This window comes from Rattus rattus, chromosome X, assembly GCF_011064425.1.
Source record: "Rattus rattus isolate New Zealand chromosome X, Rrattus_CSIRO_v1, whole genome shotgun sequence".
Taxonomy (NCBI): domain Eukaryota; kingdom Metazoa; phylum Chordata; class Mammalia; order Rodentia; family Muridae; genus Rattus; species Rattus rattus.
The window spans coordinates 32895693-32913358 of record NC_046172.1 but is presented as its reverse complement, the minus strand read 5'-3'; the positions used below and the strand labels follow the sequence as shown (position 1 = coordinate 32913358).

Genomic DNA, 17666 nt, shown 5'->3' with positions numbered 1-17666 from the left:
CCTTTCTTCCTTCCTTCCTTCTTTCTTCTTTCCTTCCTCCCTTCCTTCTTTCCTTCCTTCTTTCCTTCCTTCCCTCCTTCCTTCCTTCTTTTTAAAATCAGCATTAAGTTTTGTTCTTTAAAAAAATATTCATGTGTGGGTGTATGGAGGACAAAAGATAACTTTATGGAGTTAGTCTTTCTTTCTACTTTTATGTGGTTTCCAGGGATTGAACTCAGGTAACTAGGATATCATTACAAGTGTCGTTTACCCATCTTCTCAGCCCCCCCCCTTTTTTTCTTGAGGCAGGGGTCTCTCACTATTATAACCTAGACTGTACTAGATTTTGAATTTTTTATTTTATTATTTTACTTATTCACTTTACATTCCATTCACTGCCTCCCTCCCAGTCAACCTCTTATACTAAAATGTTTTATTCCTCCTGCTTCCATTATGCATCTTGGGCTGGTTTCAGACTTGTAATGCTCCTGCCTCCACCTCCAAGATAACGAAATGGTAGGTATGTAGTACCATTGCCAGTTAATTCTTTTCTGTTAGATACTAGCAACTCTAACTAGTGTAAGGTGACACATCATAGCAGTTGTGGGTATTACCCTGACCATAAGTGACATTAAACATGTTTCTATGTACCTACTGGCCATGTGTATATCCTTTTGAGAAATGCCTAACTGAACATTGTGTTTTTATGGTTGTGCTGCAAAGTTCACGGTTAGTTGAATCTGTGTGCAGAGAACTGGTAGAAAGTTGACTATATTTTCAAGAGTGGATGCTGAAGTCCTGATAAATCCCCTCCATCACACCACACCTTGGTATCTGTCTGAGGCAGTGGCCTTGAGGGCCCTAAGCTTTGGTTGTCAGGTGATATAGAAAGGGAGTCTGAGATAAAACGTGGCTTGGGGATGGCAGAGACTTAGGATGTTGGGCAAGGTAAATAAAGGCCCACCCATCTGTGAAGATATATCCCCTTCTAAGCTCTACAGTTGATCCTGTTCTTCCTTGACTTCTGGTTTAACCTAGCTCTCAATGTCCCAGCAAGTCCCTTAATGTACATTCTAGAGTAGACTTTATGACATGTAGCTTTTATGACACGTTACCCCTAGTGAAGGTAAAGCAGAAGAGGGAACCTTATCCCATTAGTTCTCAGCTGTCTGCCCTCTGGTGAGGAGTATGTGAGAGTTGGATCCATGCTTCCTTTCAGAAAGAGAGTTGGACTTCCTTCCATGGTTCCATCCCCACAGACGTGCTGGTATGCCAATGTTGGGGGAGATTCTCACAGGGTTTCACTCCTAGAATAAGAGTTACTGGCATTTGAGGGTTGCTAGGAAAGAAAATTTGTCTTCTCCAGGGATAAGTTAGCCAATCCCAAGAGTATAGCCTTAAACATATAGAAACAATACTAAATTATTGCAGCAGCTTATATTTATAAATTCTACACATTCACACACACACACACACTCAAACTCAAACAGATGCACACAAATATATATATACAACAAGCCTAATACATCCTTGTCCATGTTAATTTTACCAGCTCATCTCGTCTTGCTTCTCTGTGGGGACTTTAGTCCTGGGACCCATGGTCCCATGGATACCTTCATATATACTTGTCCCTGTTCAATCCTACCTCTTCACTCCTTTTCTCCTTTGTTTTCCTTCTTCATTTGTGTGTGTATATATATGTGTTTGTGTTCATGCGCACACTCACATGTGTACTTCAGAGTACAACCTCAGGTGTTAGTCATTGCTTTCTACCCTTTGCGAGATAGGATCTTTTCTCATTCTCAAGCCTCACCCCACCCCCACCCCACCCACCCACCACTCCCCCATCCATCTATCCCTGTATTTGCTGAGCTTAGCTGGCTCCCAGACTTCTGGGAAATCATCTGTTTCAACCTCTCATCTTACCTTAGGGGCAGAGTAATTGCCGATGTATATACTACTGTGCCTGCTTTGTGTAGACTCTCAGATTTTGAACTTAGGCCCTCATGCTTCTGTAGCAAGAATCTTAATTCACTGGACCATTTTCCCAGGGCACAGTCCCGCCTCTTAGGAGTATGGCTTTTTAGTTTCTTCAAGGCCCAATAATGCTCCATGTCTGTACCCTGTAGACTCCCCTGTCCTACTCAGGACTATGACATGTACTTTTCATGCCTTGTGGACCTATAGTGGTCTGTATGTCTATTCCATGAGTCTTTCCAGCATAGTTTGTTCCCACTTTGGCCCTCCTCACCCTCCTAGCAGAGTAAGCATCAAGCAGATGTTTGGGGGAATAAATTTGTTCCTGGTATATTTTGACTTCAGGCCATGGTGACTTTCAAAAGCTGTGAGATGGACTATTTCTATTGCTTTGATAGGAACAACTTCAGCTCTCTCATGTCATAATGAGGATCAGCCCTTGAAATAACCTTATTTAGGATTCATCTCCCTAACAGGGCTAAAGCGTTGGCTTTGGGGGGAAATATGAAGAGTCATAAGCTGATATACAAAGAAACTTTCCTTAGCTTAGAGACTTATTCCCATCCCATATGTGGACTTCTTCCAGCCCATATTCTGAGAGTCACTTATGTCATAATGCTCATAGTGTTGGGGCGCGGCATGACCACCCAGAAGCTGTCTAATTTTATAGACTTATGCCCCAGTGCCAGCCTTCAGGCTGCCAGATTTCAACTTGACACCATGTGCCTGTCAACAACCTGGCTAGTGCCTCAGCCCCAAGGCCAGAGAACCTTTTTGTCAAGGTTAAAAGTAGCTGACCTTTGACAAGAAGCATTGGCTCCGTTCTGTGTTCCTTAAAAGGGAAGCAGCCAGTTTGCTGGTACTTAATTGGGCCATGGGGCAGGAACAGGCCTGTGTTGCATCCTGTGGAGACAGCGGGAGGGTGTGTGGCTAGAAGTACATTGGCAAAGGGTCATTATTAAAATAGCCATCTTAGAAAATATGTACAGAACAGAGGGACATCCAGTCTGCTGGCCAGTTTATACCACAGCCCATGTGGCTGGACAGCTCACTGGGTCTCACTACCTAACCTCCCTTTGGCTCCCTGCACAGGCGGCCGTGCCATTCTCCTCTCCTTAATGTGTGAGCAGCAAGAAAGTGAATGGAATGAAAAGGACACACATTGATTATTAAATGTCTTGTGTTTTAATGTAGGGGTGACAGTTCAAAGATTGACTTGGCAGGCAGCACGCTCTCTGGAATCTTGGACAAGGACCTCTCAGACCGCAGCAATGATATTGGTGAGTGAAGACTTAACTTGTTCTGCTTCTCTTTGCATTGTTAGGAAAGAACTACAGGGCCTGGCTTACCTCGGTGAGTAATGTGATAGGCTCTGTTGTGGCCACTGAAATGGTAGACTCTGCCTCTGCTGGGTTTTAAGTGTCACTGTTTCACAAGGAGAGTAAATGATTTGATTTCTACCTGCAAAAACAAAGTGCCTGGTTTTAGCCTCCCTGGCCTTAGCCAAATTCCTCAGAAGTGCTAGTGAAGAGGAAGGATGAATGGAAGTGTTTGCAGAAGTAGGCACAGACACATAGTTTGTGTTTTCCAGCTTAGAAAAGGGTGCAAATGCAAAATGTCAGGGTTCACTGTAAAAGTGGCACTAAGTACTTTGACTTTAAGTTAAAATGTGCTTTTTGTGTATGGTAATTGCCACTTACCACAAAACAGGAAGAACTTGCTTTCCCAAGGTCAAACTAGCACTGTGTGATAGATGAGGGTGGGGAGTGCTAAGGTCACTCAAAGTAAACAAAATCAAAGGTCCTTTGGGGGGTATGTCTGGATGGATATGAGGCGGCTGGCAGTGTGATCTTCATAATAACCCTTTTAAGATGCTAAGTCTCAAGTCCAGATTTTTTTTTCAAGTGCAGTGTCTTTTTATGAACCTATTGTCATAAGGTAGCATTCTCCTGAATTCTACTTTGGAGGGTTACATTTTGAAATTGCCCTTATTTTAATTAATGTTTGGTTGTGAGTTCACTACAGATTCACAGTCCAATTTTTGGAAATGATACATATTTTCCTTCTGCACATCCCATGGTAACATCTATTAAAATTAGAGTGCTGTTTGGATATTGATGTATTGCATCTCACTAGTCTTATTCAACTTTGCCCAGTTTTACTGGTATGTGTATATGTGTAAGTCTCTACAATTTTATTCTCTGTGTATCTGCTAACATAGTCAAGATTCATAATCTCTGTCACTACCAGGATGCTTTGTGTTACATATTTCTTTTTTTCTTTCCTTTGTTTTTGTTTTGTTTTCTTTGTTTTGTTTCAGCCCTTTTGGTTTTTGCTTTGCTTTTTAGGCTGGGTCCTTTATAGAGCCCCAGCATTCTAGTTTTCCTTTCCACTTGCTATGGTAAAATAGCAAGTTGCTATGGTAAAATAGCAAGTTGCTATGGTAAAATAGCAAGTTGCTATGGTAAAATAGCAAGTTGCTATGGTAAATAGTTGCCAGGGCAAAAAAGGCAACTTAGGGGAGAAAGGTTCTAAGACTATGTCACAATGCCAGGCTACGGTCCATCATTGTGAGGAAATCAAGGCAGCAGGGAGCTTGAAGCAGCCAATTATACCCACTAATAAGAGCAAAGAGAATAAATGTAGCTTGTGTTCTCCACTAGAATACAGTTCAAGGGTCTCCTGCCTAGGGGATGGGTGCCATCTACAAGGGGTGAATTTTGCTACCTCAGTGTAATCAAGATAATCCCCCATTGATATGTCCATCAGACAAGCTGATCTAAACAATCCCTCATTAAGACACTCTTCTCAAGAGATTCTAGACTTTTTCCCATTGATAATCACAACTAACCATCACACTGGGGTAGCCTAGAACTTATTATAGTAGTATAATACTATAATATATTAGTAAGTGTAATATTATTGTCTCAAACTCACAATACTCCTGCCTTCACCTTCCAAATCCTAGGATACAGGCTACCATGTCAGGCAGTGTTGTTCATTTCTAGCCACACCCACTTTCCTCTAATCCACTCACTCCCAACCTCTGGCAGTTATAAGTGGGATTGATTTGACATAGAAGATATATTTCCATAATCATCTGTGTTAGCCACTTAACTTAGAAACAAATGGCCAACAGTTGGCAGGCCTTACAAGAGCAGCAGAATGCCTGACATGACCTTCTTGATGTGACCCCCAAGGTTGGACACTGTTTTTTGCTTTTGTTTTTTGTTTCCTGAATCTGATAATAGGATCAAATCTTTGCAAGCTGCTGACCTAAACTTTTTGGCCTTGTGAGGCCTTGTATGTAGGCTACTTGATTGTGACTGTAAATACCAAAAATACATTCGCTTCTTCCAGAAGTGGGTGTCTATCCTCATCCAGCCTTTGAGGATCTGTCATGAAGCATAATCTAACATTTAAAAAAGGGTAGCTCTGGGTTTTCATTGGGTAAAAGAGCAGGAAAGAGCAGAGCAGTGAATACTGATTGGAAGGCTAGACTACATTATGGTCCTCCCACTGGGCTTTGGTATTCAGTCTGTGTTTTCAGCCAGAACAACTGAATTGGGGAATCCAGGTAAAGGTCTTGTGTGGGACCTCACACAGGAAGATAGGTATTTTCTTTTCTCTAGCATACATAGGGCTAAGTATCTGGCTTTTCTAAGAGCACTGGCCTTTGACCCTTGCTTTCATTGGATTTGGAGTTGTCTAGCATAGCTATTGCAGATGTATGGCCAGCACATTTTTTAATCTGACCAACTAGTTGAGAAATATTGGGGGCAGGGATAGGAGAAGAATTCCTCCAAGGGCTTTCCATAGTGTGGAAACTAAGTCCCAGTCGTATTCAGAAACCTAGCGAGATGGTGCTGAGGGGTTTTCGTTCATTTTGCCAAGAAGACATTAATCCCAGAAGAGTATCATTGCACAAGTTTAACTGCTACTGGGAAGCAGTTATCAACCAGGAAATACTGGAATATCTGCTACCCAAATGCCCTTCCATACATGTCTGCTTCTGTGCATTTAGAAGACACTGGATAACAAATGACATGACCCTAGAGGTGTGAGTAACAACTAAGTAATAGAACATAATACTGATCAGGATGTTCCTTTGGGGCAGTTGGCTGGGACAAGCTCTACAAAAGAGCACAGAGTTATCAGTATCTTGACTTTGCTTAGGCAGAGGTGGGGGAAGGCAAGGGAATCACGTGGGGAAGTGCTGAAAGCTTAGCTAGAACAGCCTGACTGTAGTCAAATGTTTGTGCTGAGTAGAGAAATTGACTTGGAAATATAAGTAGGGATCAAATTGAGTTTAAAGGGGGGGATGGATTTCTAATTTATTCTAGAGATAGTGGAAGCCATTAATGGGAACACTGAAGTGATGTATCAAACTTCAAAATTAGTATACTAAATGCTGTGAGAGCTTGATGGGGACCAATCAGATAAAGGAATGCTGATGTCAATAATTTGGATGGGTTTAGTTAAGTACACGATTTTGTGATTTATCCAAATGCCCCATGTCAGTGCTGGATGGAGTCTGAGAATGGAGGTTCAAGAATTTAGAGAAACCGAGGAATTGGAGGTAGAGGTTGAGTTTCACATAAACACTGCTGGGAAAGTGAATGAGGGATTGCTGGCTATACGCCTGAGGGCTGGAACTCTTGGTTCTGGCCTGGGTAACTTCCCTTGCTTAGTTATCAACTCAATTGACTTCTTTACCTTGGCTTCCAGAATTGCCAAAATACTTGTGATCAGCAAAAAGATAGAAATATTTATATTAATATTGTTTGCTTAGAGGTGTCTTCTGGGCTTGGAAGATAAAGTCAAATTTTACTATAAAAAAGGAGATCAAGGGGTTGGGGATTCAGCTCAGTGGTAGAGCGCTTGCCTAGCAAGCGCAAAGCCCTGGGTTCGGTCCCCAGCTCTGCAAAAAAGAAAAAAACAAACAAACAAACGAAAAAAAGGAGATCAAAAATTTTAAAGGAGGTGCTAGAGAAATGACTCTGGGTAAAGAGGACAGGAGAATCCCATGAAGTTGAAGCTGATCTTGTAGATACAAACCTCAAAGAGACTGTGCCTAAAACAAAGTGGACAGCAAGAACCAGCACCCAAGGTTGTCCTGTAACCTTCCTATGTGCACCATGTCATATGCAGTGCGTGCACTCACCTAAATACCCCTGCATGTATGCATGCGCATGCGCGCTTCGCACATACCACCTTGACTCACCACCAAGAGATTTAAAAGGGGCGAGATGCACCTAGGAGTGAAGACCATCCCCTGTCAAAACCCACATTCAAGGAGGCAAAAAAGGATCTTCCCACGTTACAGAAGTCAAAGGAGAAGCAGATTTTTAAGCAGAATGTCTTTAAACCAAAAGGCAGAAATGCCCTTTACAGGTGGATTGGTCAAGGAGAAAAGGGTATTGGAGAAGGGGGTGACTCTCTCTGGGACTGCTTTTGTTGGATTCCATTGCTTTGAATGAAGGAAGACATTATTTGTACCAGAATTTTTTTTTTTTTTTTGTTATCGATTCAAACAGTTGAAGCTGTCCGAATGTGGGCTGCAGTGACTAGCTTAATGCAGCCCCGAACATCATTAGGAACCATCAGTGTTCTCTATAAATAAATCTGTTTCCTCTTAATAAAGCTGTAATTTAAAATTATTATAATATTAAATTAGAGAACATGGCTTTTTCAGATCTTGTGTGGGCAGCTCTCAGCATCTGTCAGCCAACGATAATTTAGAATGAAATCAATTGGTCCAAAACTAATCTGTTGATGTCAGATTGAGATATTGTTTGTATCAAACTCTGCAGCCATTTTTTCAAATAGCATAATAGAAAATATGGAAGAGCTCCAACACAGGCTTGTGCATGAATAGAAATGAAAATTAAATTGTCCAGTTCTCTCTTGGTGATGGAAGAGTCTCTGTTCTGATTGAATGGGAGATTATAGGCCACGGAGTTAAGTGCCATAACATTTACTTTTATTATTCCTTATATTGTAGCTCACATGGTGAGATTTATTGTTACAGTTCAATACAATCAGGAGATTTTCAGGTACTTTGCTTCTGAAGCACATAGCAATGGACCTCCACACAGGAAGCCTATGAACTAAGGCACCGAGCTTCAGTGAGTTGACTTGAAGCAATTATAATTCCTTCCTTCCCAGTCGCTTGACATCTTTGTTTTTGTTCCATTCTGTTCAAGTCCACTTAAACTTCTGGTGGCCACTTCCTTATACCACCACCACCCACTTCACTTAAGGAAGATGACATTTTCCTCTTGGTTTTGAGTTTAAGCCACCAAACACATCATATTGTAGTCAATTTGAGGGCCAAGAGTTGTGGACCTTCAAGTCAGCAGACTTGATTGAAAGGATTTGAACTAGCTTCAACTTATCCTCAGATTGTTCCGGATGAATATCTTGTGAATGCCTGGTAACTATGCTTCCTTTGAACCAGGGAATGGAAAAGTACTTTCCTGTGTGTTAGGAATACTGTTAAGTGCCGATCAATCTGGAGATCAGTTGGAAATGCTTGAAAACTCAATCATGGTGATATATAGCTCTGTAAATTTACTACAAATTATAGTTGTGTAATTAAAATGGATGGCTTTATGGTTTATAATTTATACTTCAGTAAAGCTGTTAAAAAGAAGAGTGAATTGATTTGCATTAAAATCCCAGTGGGTTTTTTTTAAATTATAGGACCTGAGTTTAATCTGAAGGACCGATGTTTTAAAATATGTGGTGCCTTGTGCTTGTAATTTCAGCACAAGGGAGGTAGAGACAGGGGGATGGATCCCCCTGGTTCTCTGGCTAGCCAACATAGTCTTTTCAGTGAGCTCCAGGCCAGTAAGAGTTCCTGTCTCCAAAACATTAAAAGCGAGGCAGATCCCAAGGAACAGCACCCAAGATCATCCTCTGGTCTCCACACACATGTGCATATGCACACACATGAACACAGACATATGTACAAAAACACACATATACTACTCATGTGTGTAAGTATGGTGTTAGAAATGCCCTTCTTCCATACTTTGAAAAGTAACTGACCAGGTAGAACAATCCCAACAATGCTGTCCTGGTGCTTCTTCTGACTTATTTGTCAACCAATCTGTTATACATAGAACTATGTTTTCGAGCTTTCTCGAAATTTCCCTAAATCCCTGTACAGAGTTTGTGGGGGTAAGCCATCCTCTTAGGCTGTGAAATATGCACGTTTTTCACAGGAAATAAAGCATGTCCAGACTGTCCCTCATTCCTCTCTGAGGTGTAGTTGCAGGTGATTGCCTTTAGGGGAATGTAGCTCTCCATGTAAACGTGTTGCTACACTCGTTCCTCCAGGACAGATGAAGGGTAGATCCTTCCTTTCTTGCTCTCCCTTCTACCTAGTGTTGAAATTACAGCAGTGGGAGCTAGCAAGCAGGAGGAGGGAAGGAACTGGCAGGTGCTGGGTGCCTGCCACCTGTCTTATATATTTTCCTCATCAACATCCCTGAGGGAACAATATGATGATTATGTGGTTTCAGAGCAAAGAAATCGTGAATAGAGATAGCCAAGTATTTTGGCAAAGTTAACTAGCTGGCTAGGAAGAAGCAGCTGGGAGCCCAAATTTCTATGAAACTGATCTATACCAATGATCAAAATGGTGCTGTCCAAAGGACAGTTTACCGGTAGTCGTGTCTGAGGATGTTTTTGTCATGTCACAGGAGTGGAAGGGATTCTTTAGTGAATAAGGGTTAGGCATGCCAATGAATATCCTACAGTATATAGGAAAGCCACATAAATGACCAAGAATGACCCAATCTCCTCACATATCAATATCACAGAGGTCAGCTCAAGAAGCTGATTGGTAAACTGGGAACTGGATTAAGGATGCAGCCCCCACCCCCCAACCCCCCCATACATATCGCAAAATATAACGTTGTGTTTCTTAGCGTTTCCCTAATTTTCTGAGAATCTCCATAAAATGTATTTAAAGGCAATTTCAGAGCTTTTGGAAGCTGATGACTATATACACAAAAAATAAATAAATAAATATTGAATAATGCATTTAAACGTCAACCAGTAATGTGGTTATAAGGGATGGGAGAGAGGAAGATAGAAGGTAAGTGGGGAGGGAGGGAGAGAGAGAGAAAGATGCAGAGAAGGGGAGACGGAGACAGAGAGAGCACTTGTGTGTGCCCCCCGCCAGGCTTGTGACAAATTATGTACCCTAGAAAAAGTGATACAAGTTACACCTTGTTTTTACATAGAGAGAAAACGTCATTTTTGAGATTGGATATTGTTGTCTGTTGATTTACTAGCTAGTGTCTAAAATATTCAATAAAACAGACATCAAATGTAGTCAATACTAGATTCTAAATCTCTATAGTAACTATGCAAGGCATACATAAAGCAAATTAATGTGTGCCTTGTTTCTAATGTGAGCCAATAACAGTAAAGATCTGTAACTGGAACCAGTAGTTGATAGCCCTTTAAAGGACCAAGTGGAGCTCCATCATTGGTTTACTTCCTGTAGGACTCAAAGATGGCTTTTGAAATGAGTGCTGGTGGTCAGGTTGACCTGGTTTATTCCATGACACCCTATGTTATAAGCTGGAAGGGGATGCACTTGGGAAAGGCTCACAGTGAGGCAAGGAGAGGAGCAGGCCTAGATGTTCTTTGGAATTAAACAGATCTTCTGAGGCGCCAGGCAGCAATGAAAATGCTGAGGAGGACTGTGTGGGCTAAGGGGAAATCTAGCAGACATAGGCAGTACGACATAGGCAGTACAGACTCTTGCTTCGTGGAATAAAATGTTTGACCTTCAGACCAACCTCAGCATTCCTCTGCAGGTATTTCTATCACTTATTTATTCACTTTACATCCCGATGGAAGGCCCCACTCCCGGTCTCCTCCCAACAAAGCTGCCTCCCCATTCCATCCTCCCTTCTTGTGGGGGATATGGAGCCTGAAGTAACTATTTCCTGTAGCCAAGCAGGATAAGGGATCACAGTAGAGGGATAAAGACTGACCCACCCATAAAACCTTTGACCTAAAATGTGAGTAGTAGTTTATTGTTTTTAGTCTGGCACTGGTTTTCCTTTTTTATTAGCAAATTTCATACATGTGTACAGCATTCCATCATTTTTCACCCCTAAGCTTGGAAAAGATTCACAGTGCCTAGTTGCCATATTGGACTTGCAGATAGACCAAGAATTCCTCTCCAGGTATTTCTACCACTTCTCATCTGTAGACAGGCTATTCCTAATCTATAACACGCCTGATGCCGTAAGTGTCTCTGTCTTTGCTGTCCTCTCATCCTCATTACACATTTGGGGGCACAAAGAAGTCTTTTACTTCTATCATAACCTTTGCTACATCCATGGAAGCCACAGAGCCGAAGATGTATGTGAGAGCAAGCAGGGGAGAGGTGTGTCACTCAGCTCTCAGACTGCATGTAGCCTTTATTTGGCTTGAAGCAACTCCACCCTCTACCTACTGGTTGTAGGTTCATAGATTGGGAGAGACTGACTCTGGCTTTCATTTTTGCATATACATATCTAAAGGGATATGTGGCCTGAGGAGCAAATGGGTTTGTGCATGAAATTGGTGGAATAGTTGGAAATGGATTTAGAATATGCATTCTCTTGGCAGCTGTGTCATGTGAGCCTCACACCTGGATTATAAACGCAAACAAAGCAGCTAATCGGTTCCATCCTTATAGATTCTGCAGCTGCAGATGCTAATCGCTGCTCATTTTTCCATTGGTGGCTCAGCTGCCACAGGTGTTCATTTGAGCTCCAAAACTGGCCCCTGTTTGTAACTTGCACAGATTTTTTTCCATAGCTATCAAGTGGCTGCTATGTGGGGAGAGATTTGCTTCTGCCACCATATCTTATGATGTTGTTTCATTGCAGAGAAAGCATCTGCAGTCCTTTGGGCTTGGTATTTTCCCATCTAAGCCTTGTAAAACCAAGGGAAGGAGATTAAGACTGCCAGCCTTGCTCTTAGATCCATGTCCTCAAATCCTATTCCTTCATTAATAGCATAGGAAAACAAAATCCCGCCTGTGTGGTATAATCACACAGCCTCTCATTATGAGAGGATAACCCCGTGAAGCTAATGGCTCAAATAATTCATTCCTACTCTCCTTCCCTGTCCCTCCTCTTCCTCTTCCCTCTCTTCCTTCCTTTCTGTCTGTCCTCTACCCTCCCCTTTTCTCTCTGGAAAACATGACCATTAAGGTTGTTTGTCAGTTTAAACAACCACTTATTGAACACTCATCCACAAGCCAGGGATGATGCTAGGCCAGGGAAGACAGATAAAAGTCACAATAAGTCAACACAGAAAGTCAGTGCAGGGTGCTAAATACTGAGATGGGAGTCGTGTATAAGTGGGAGAGAGCAGCTAATACAGGTTTTGAGGTGCAGTGTGACCAATTAAAAAGGGACCAAGTCATTGGTATTGAACCTCCACGATACAGAAGGAGGGAGCTAGGCAGAGAATCCTAGGTCATTTGTACATTTCTCTCTGGTAGCAATATGTAGAAATGGCAGAGGACTTAAAGTGAAAGATGCATTTACCAGAATTCCAGGCCAGAGTTCAGCAGCCTAATGATAAGTGGAGGATATGCAGATAGAATGGCTTCTAGAGATACCTGGAGGTGGTGATGTGACCACTTTAAACTTAGCAGACTTCCATTGTCAAGTGGGGAGCAACTTGAGCAGGAGCGGTAGTGGGTAAACAGAGCCCATGTAAGGGCTACACAGCTCTATTAGTGATAGCTGACCTGTCTCCAACTTTTGACTATTTTCCCTGTTTTCCAGTGGATGTGCTTTTAGGTCACCTGTGGTCACTGGGACCATTCCTCTCATCCATGGAAAACAAGGCTGCATGTTCTAATTGAGCTAAATAGGGCATGACTGAAGTTCATGGAAAATGGGCAGTTTCTGGTGCCACGAAAAGGCTCGGCCCTTGCCAAGCTGACTCCATCGTATCCAATATGAATCACCCGCGTATGTCCACAGAGGGTTCCTCTTCCAGTTGTCTCAAAAGCCAAGAGCCTCATACCCTTATTAAACTTAAAAAACAACCTCAGTGCTAGGCAGCTTAATCGTTTTGGATTAGCTTATGGGCATTTAAAACCTTTTTTTCATTAGGAGGAAAAATTTCTCAGCTAGGCTGAGAAAGCACATATCAAGTTTCAGCTTGATTCACTTCAAAACCACCATGAAAATTGGGACATTTTCTTCACACCACAATGAGTTAGTCATGGAAATTCTTCCTTAATCACAGCTACCATGGCCACAGTCATGAGGAGCATACCCTAGGCCACTGAGAATTTACGTGACAATATTGAAGAGTGGTGTCCCCTTCCCCATCAGAAAGCAGAAGTGTGTGGCAATTCTCAGTCTGTGGAAACACACGAAGAGAACCTGAGGTTCCCTTTGCAGCAAGCAACCTCATCTTTGGGCTATCTTCGTGGTGGTTTGGTTCAGTTAGTATTCATAAGAATGTTCTTTATAAGCTAAAACTAGAAAATTAAACTTGGCTGAAATGTGTATTAAGAGGCTAAAAGTGGTTCCCCATGAGGGACTCTGACCCTCCTCTTACTGATGAGTGACATAAACGAGGCAGACTTCTTGGCCATCTGTCATGGAGATGCTTGCTGAGTGTGGCTAGGCTCCAACATGCTTAGGTCTTTTTAGTACAAACCTTAGCCAATAGAGCTAAGGGAGCCGGCCAAGCTCTTTTCCCTGCTACCATGGCACAGAACACTGCCTTCTGCCTTGCAGCTGCCACACTGTATCCCACTACTCCAAGGTAGGAGTATTCCTTGAGATAGTTAATTCATTCATTTGCTCCTTCTAACCTTAACAGAATATCAAGCATGTCCCCCCACCCCTAGGAATGAGGTCAACTTCGAGGATAAGGTCTTGCTTTCCTGTGTCTCACAGCCCAAATGCAGGCAGTGGACACTATGCTTCCAAGTCATTCTAAGAACATTAGAGCCTGTTACATGAACTTTTCCCTGGGAAACATGAAAAAAAATGTACCCTCCCTTAGATAGGGCATCAAAGGCAGAGCAGAGTATGAATCTGATAAAGTTCAATTTGGGACTAATGGGTTTATGCAGCATGGACAAGGGAGGGGTCACTTATAGGAGCATGGATGATCCTATAGAAGCTTATGCTACCCAAATAAGTACCTCACCCTCTATAGTTGTGTAGATGGATCCCTCCTTAATTAATCTTCTGCTCTGTACATACTTCCAGACATGAGGTCATATGTTATTAGGGAAGAATCCCATATAGTGGGCTGGGATGTGTATGAGGGCATAGCTGGAATCTTGGATGAGTACCTATTGACTCTCTCCAATCCCTCCATCTATGAAGGGATGAGTTACTTTCTTAGCATGAGCTCTCTAGCATGGCCTCAAGTACCTGCAATAGAAATACACGTTTCCTGCTATGACCTGTTCCATTCTGCACGCTGCACTGCTGCATCTCCACCTCCTGTTTCCAGCCCTAAGGGTGTCTGTCTGATCTGTTGTCAACTGTTTGAGCCTGTAACCAAATGCTTTTGGCAAGAGCTTCAACATCTCTGTAGCTTTTGCTTGTCAGGCTAACACTCCTTCACCAGGTGCTAGAGGAGTCACTTTACTGATGACATTTACTCCCTACAACTTGCCTTGGCAGGCTGTGTACTCCCAGGGAATCCCCTGGAACAGCCCAGCATGGGAGGTAGAAACGGGAACCTCGGTTAGCCTGCCAGATCACAGAATCTGTCATCTCCGACATCAGCTTGGTCTCCATGTGTATCTGTGTCCACCCCCCCACTCTCTTTCCCTCTCCCTCCCTACCCATTCTCTCTCTACCTCCTTCTCTGGTCTCTCTCTCCTCTTCTCCCTGCTCCAGTTCTGATAAAAGAATGGTCTGCAGGAATTACCTCCAGCTATCCAGCAGAGAACTGGAGTCAGTTGGCCTTTAATTGTTCTTTAATCACTTCACCCTGCTCAGGTTTTGATCCAGAGCTTGTTTTGGTTTCCTGAACAGGGTGATGATATACATGGGGCAGCTCAGTCCCGGGAGCTCCCAGCCAGGGCCCTTGGCAATGGCTTGTTCCTTGGAACTTTCAACAGCTTTCTCTTCCACTCCCTCTCCTTGCTGTCTGCTCAGCATCTGTTCCTCGGTTTTGTTTCCTTGCTCTGTTCCCTGAGGCTTCCTCTGCCCTTCATTGTACCTTCTGCCCTCCACAGCCAGCCCTCACCCCTACCAGCAAACCACCCTGTCTGAGGCCCCATTCCCTTTTTTTTTTCCAGAGCAGCCCAGCATCTGCTTGGCTAACCTGCTGGAGCATGGAGATAGAGTGCGTGCTGGGGGTGTTTATATGGAGTTTTTCTATAATAGCAGCAAATAGGAGGGGAATGATTTGAAGATGAATTATCCAACACTAGAGAATAGAGTAAATGATGAATTGCAGTGCCACCAAAGATTATATAAAGTATGAAGAATTTTTAGAGACATGACATCCAAGGTTAAGTGAAATAAGCAGAGTACAATATGATATATAACACAAGTTATGATGTCTTATTTTCCAAAGGCATAGAGGAAAATATACTGAAATACTAACAGTGGTTGTCTCAATGTGGTGAGATTATCATTGACTTTCTTTTTTCTTTACTTACAATTTCATATAAAAAATGTGTGTGAAACGTGTATTACTTTCGTATCTGGAGAAAAACTGATTTAAAAAGATGATTTGGTCTGTTGATGTCACATAATGGCTTTTTTCACATCAATCCAACAATGTAATAGGGAATTTCTATTTCAGACAACACATACTTTGTAAAGTCTCCTGTAGAGCCCAGAGAGGCACCTGGTAAAATAATCAGATTATTTAAAGGGAGGCTCCTGAGAGGGTCCAGCCTAGTCAGACAGCTCTGGACAACTATGTCCCAGCAGTGTGGACCTGTGTCCTTCCCAAACCCAACCCAGGATCCTCCTGGTTCCTTGCTGAGTCAGCTGGAGAAGTAAGACCTTTTATGAGCTCCTCTCAGGTCCTAGATGCTGATGGGCTCCTGACCGGCCTCAAAGCTCCACTGTAAGCTCTTTTTATGATCCTTGAATGTGTTGCTTTCATCATGGCAATAATGGAACCCAGTTCCTTCCCACTGCTCATTCCTCTGAGCCTCTCATTTCTATCACACTTGGTTTGGAAATCCCAGAAGGCTATAAAATACCAGAACCCTTTGTCGTGATCACTTACAGACTGTGTGAAAATCAAGGCAGAGACCTTCCTCCTGACACATGAGGACACATGTGACTTTCCATTTATCTGATTGTCCATCACTACGATAGAAGCACATTTGCCGGTGTCATCTTGCAACTCTTACCCTGTGTCGCACAGAGTAGTTGTTCAATAATAGGTGTCCAGGGTGATGGTGCACGTCAATAATCCCAGTGCTGCAGAGGCTCAGGCAGGAATATTTCAAGTCGAAAGCCAGAATGTTTTTTTTTTTAATTTGGTATGTTTAAGATGCTTAAATATTGAACGAATGGATGGACAGGAAGATGACTGCCAAAGATAATGTCATCACTGAATAAGCATTCCAGAAACAGAACAGAGTCAGACTCAGTGATTTTTCCGAGCCTGATCTCCTTGCCTAGGATCCTTGTCTAACAGAGTGACACCTGATGGCCTAATCACTGTGGCCCAAACAGAGGAGGCAGTTCTGACATCTTGTCTTTTAGAATGAACAACAAGCATCATTCACATCGCCCTGGCTGTTGATCCTTGTGGTAACTGTCTTTTGTGTCGACACTTCAAGACTGTTCTGTCTACTAAAATGGTTAGATTTGGGAAAGAGAGAAAAATCCTTCTTTAATTCCTGTTCTGTAGATTTTGAAAGACTTATGAATGTGACTGTTGAAGGGGGAAAGACAAGAGCTGTTTTTCTCTTGCTTGCTAGCATACTAAGCTTGCTAAGCTGAGAGAAAATGGTTATTGCATTCCATTCAAGTCCTTTACTGAATGACCCAAAGGGTATTAATGGCCTTTATGAAAGACAAAGCATACTCTAGATTGACAGGATGCTTAAGGGAAAGAAGCACATATAACATAAGAGCCCTTTGTCTTTCTTATTTTATTCTTAAAAACCTATTTCATTTTGTTTTAGACCTAGAAGGTTTTGACTCCGTGATATCATCTACTGAAAAACTCAGCCACCCAACCACAAGCAGACCAAAAGCTACGGGAAGACGGCCTCCTTCTCAGTCGCTCACATCTGTAAGTATGTCTTTACTTCTCTACAGCTGAAAGGCAAAAATGACTGGAGATTCTGGCTAAGGACTCTTCTGCAAGCAGAGGATGGGAGATGCCCCAGAAGAGGGTATGGGAGGAAGCCACCAGATAAACTGCCAACTAAAATACTTGGAGAATCTTTCAGAATCAGGCAGTATTGCTTTCTGTTTGTTCTTTGTGTTTCTGCCAGCAAGGTGGTGCTCCCTGTTTCCCACGCTCCTTCTGTCACTTTCTAAACCAGTTATTGTTTGAACCTGAAATGAAATTGGTAAGCAAAATATAAAAAAAGAGACTGAGCTTTGTTTGGTCTATTAAAAAGACAAAGCTTTACTCAATAAAGACCCACCACTATGCACTGCAAGACCCTTCTATCTCCCTATATCTTCCCAGCCTTTATCTTCCCAAACCCCATTATCAGCATG

At 42.5% G+C, this 17666-nt stretch overlaps 1 protein-coding gene across 8 annotated transcripts in view; it reads left to right on the top strand.

Moving 5' to 3' along the window:
* Sh3kbp1 (SH3 domain containing kinase binding protein 1) overlaps positions 1-17666 on the top strand; it is a 347694-nt gene that overhangs the window by 315698 nt on the left and 14330 nt on the right. For all 8 annotated transcript variants that reach the window (XM_032890004.1, XM_032890006.1, XM_032890007.1 and 5 more), the window contains 2 exons: positions 3151-3236; positions 17120-17229. In XM_032890004.1, the coding sequence (XP_032745895.1) occupies positions 3151-3236; positions 17120-17229 (196 nt within the window). The remainder of the gene's footprint in view (positions 1-3150; positions 3237-17119; positions 17230-17666) is intronic.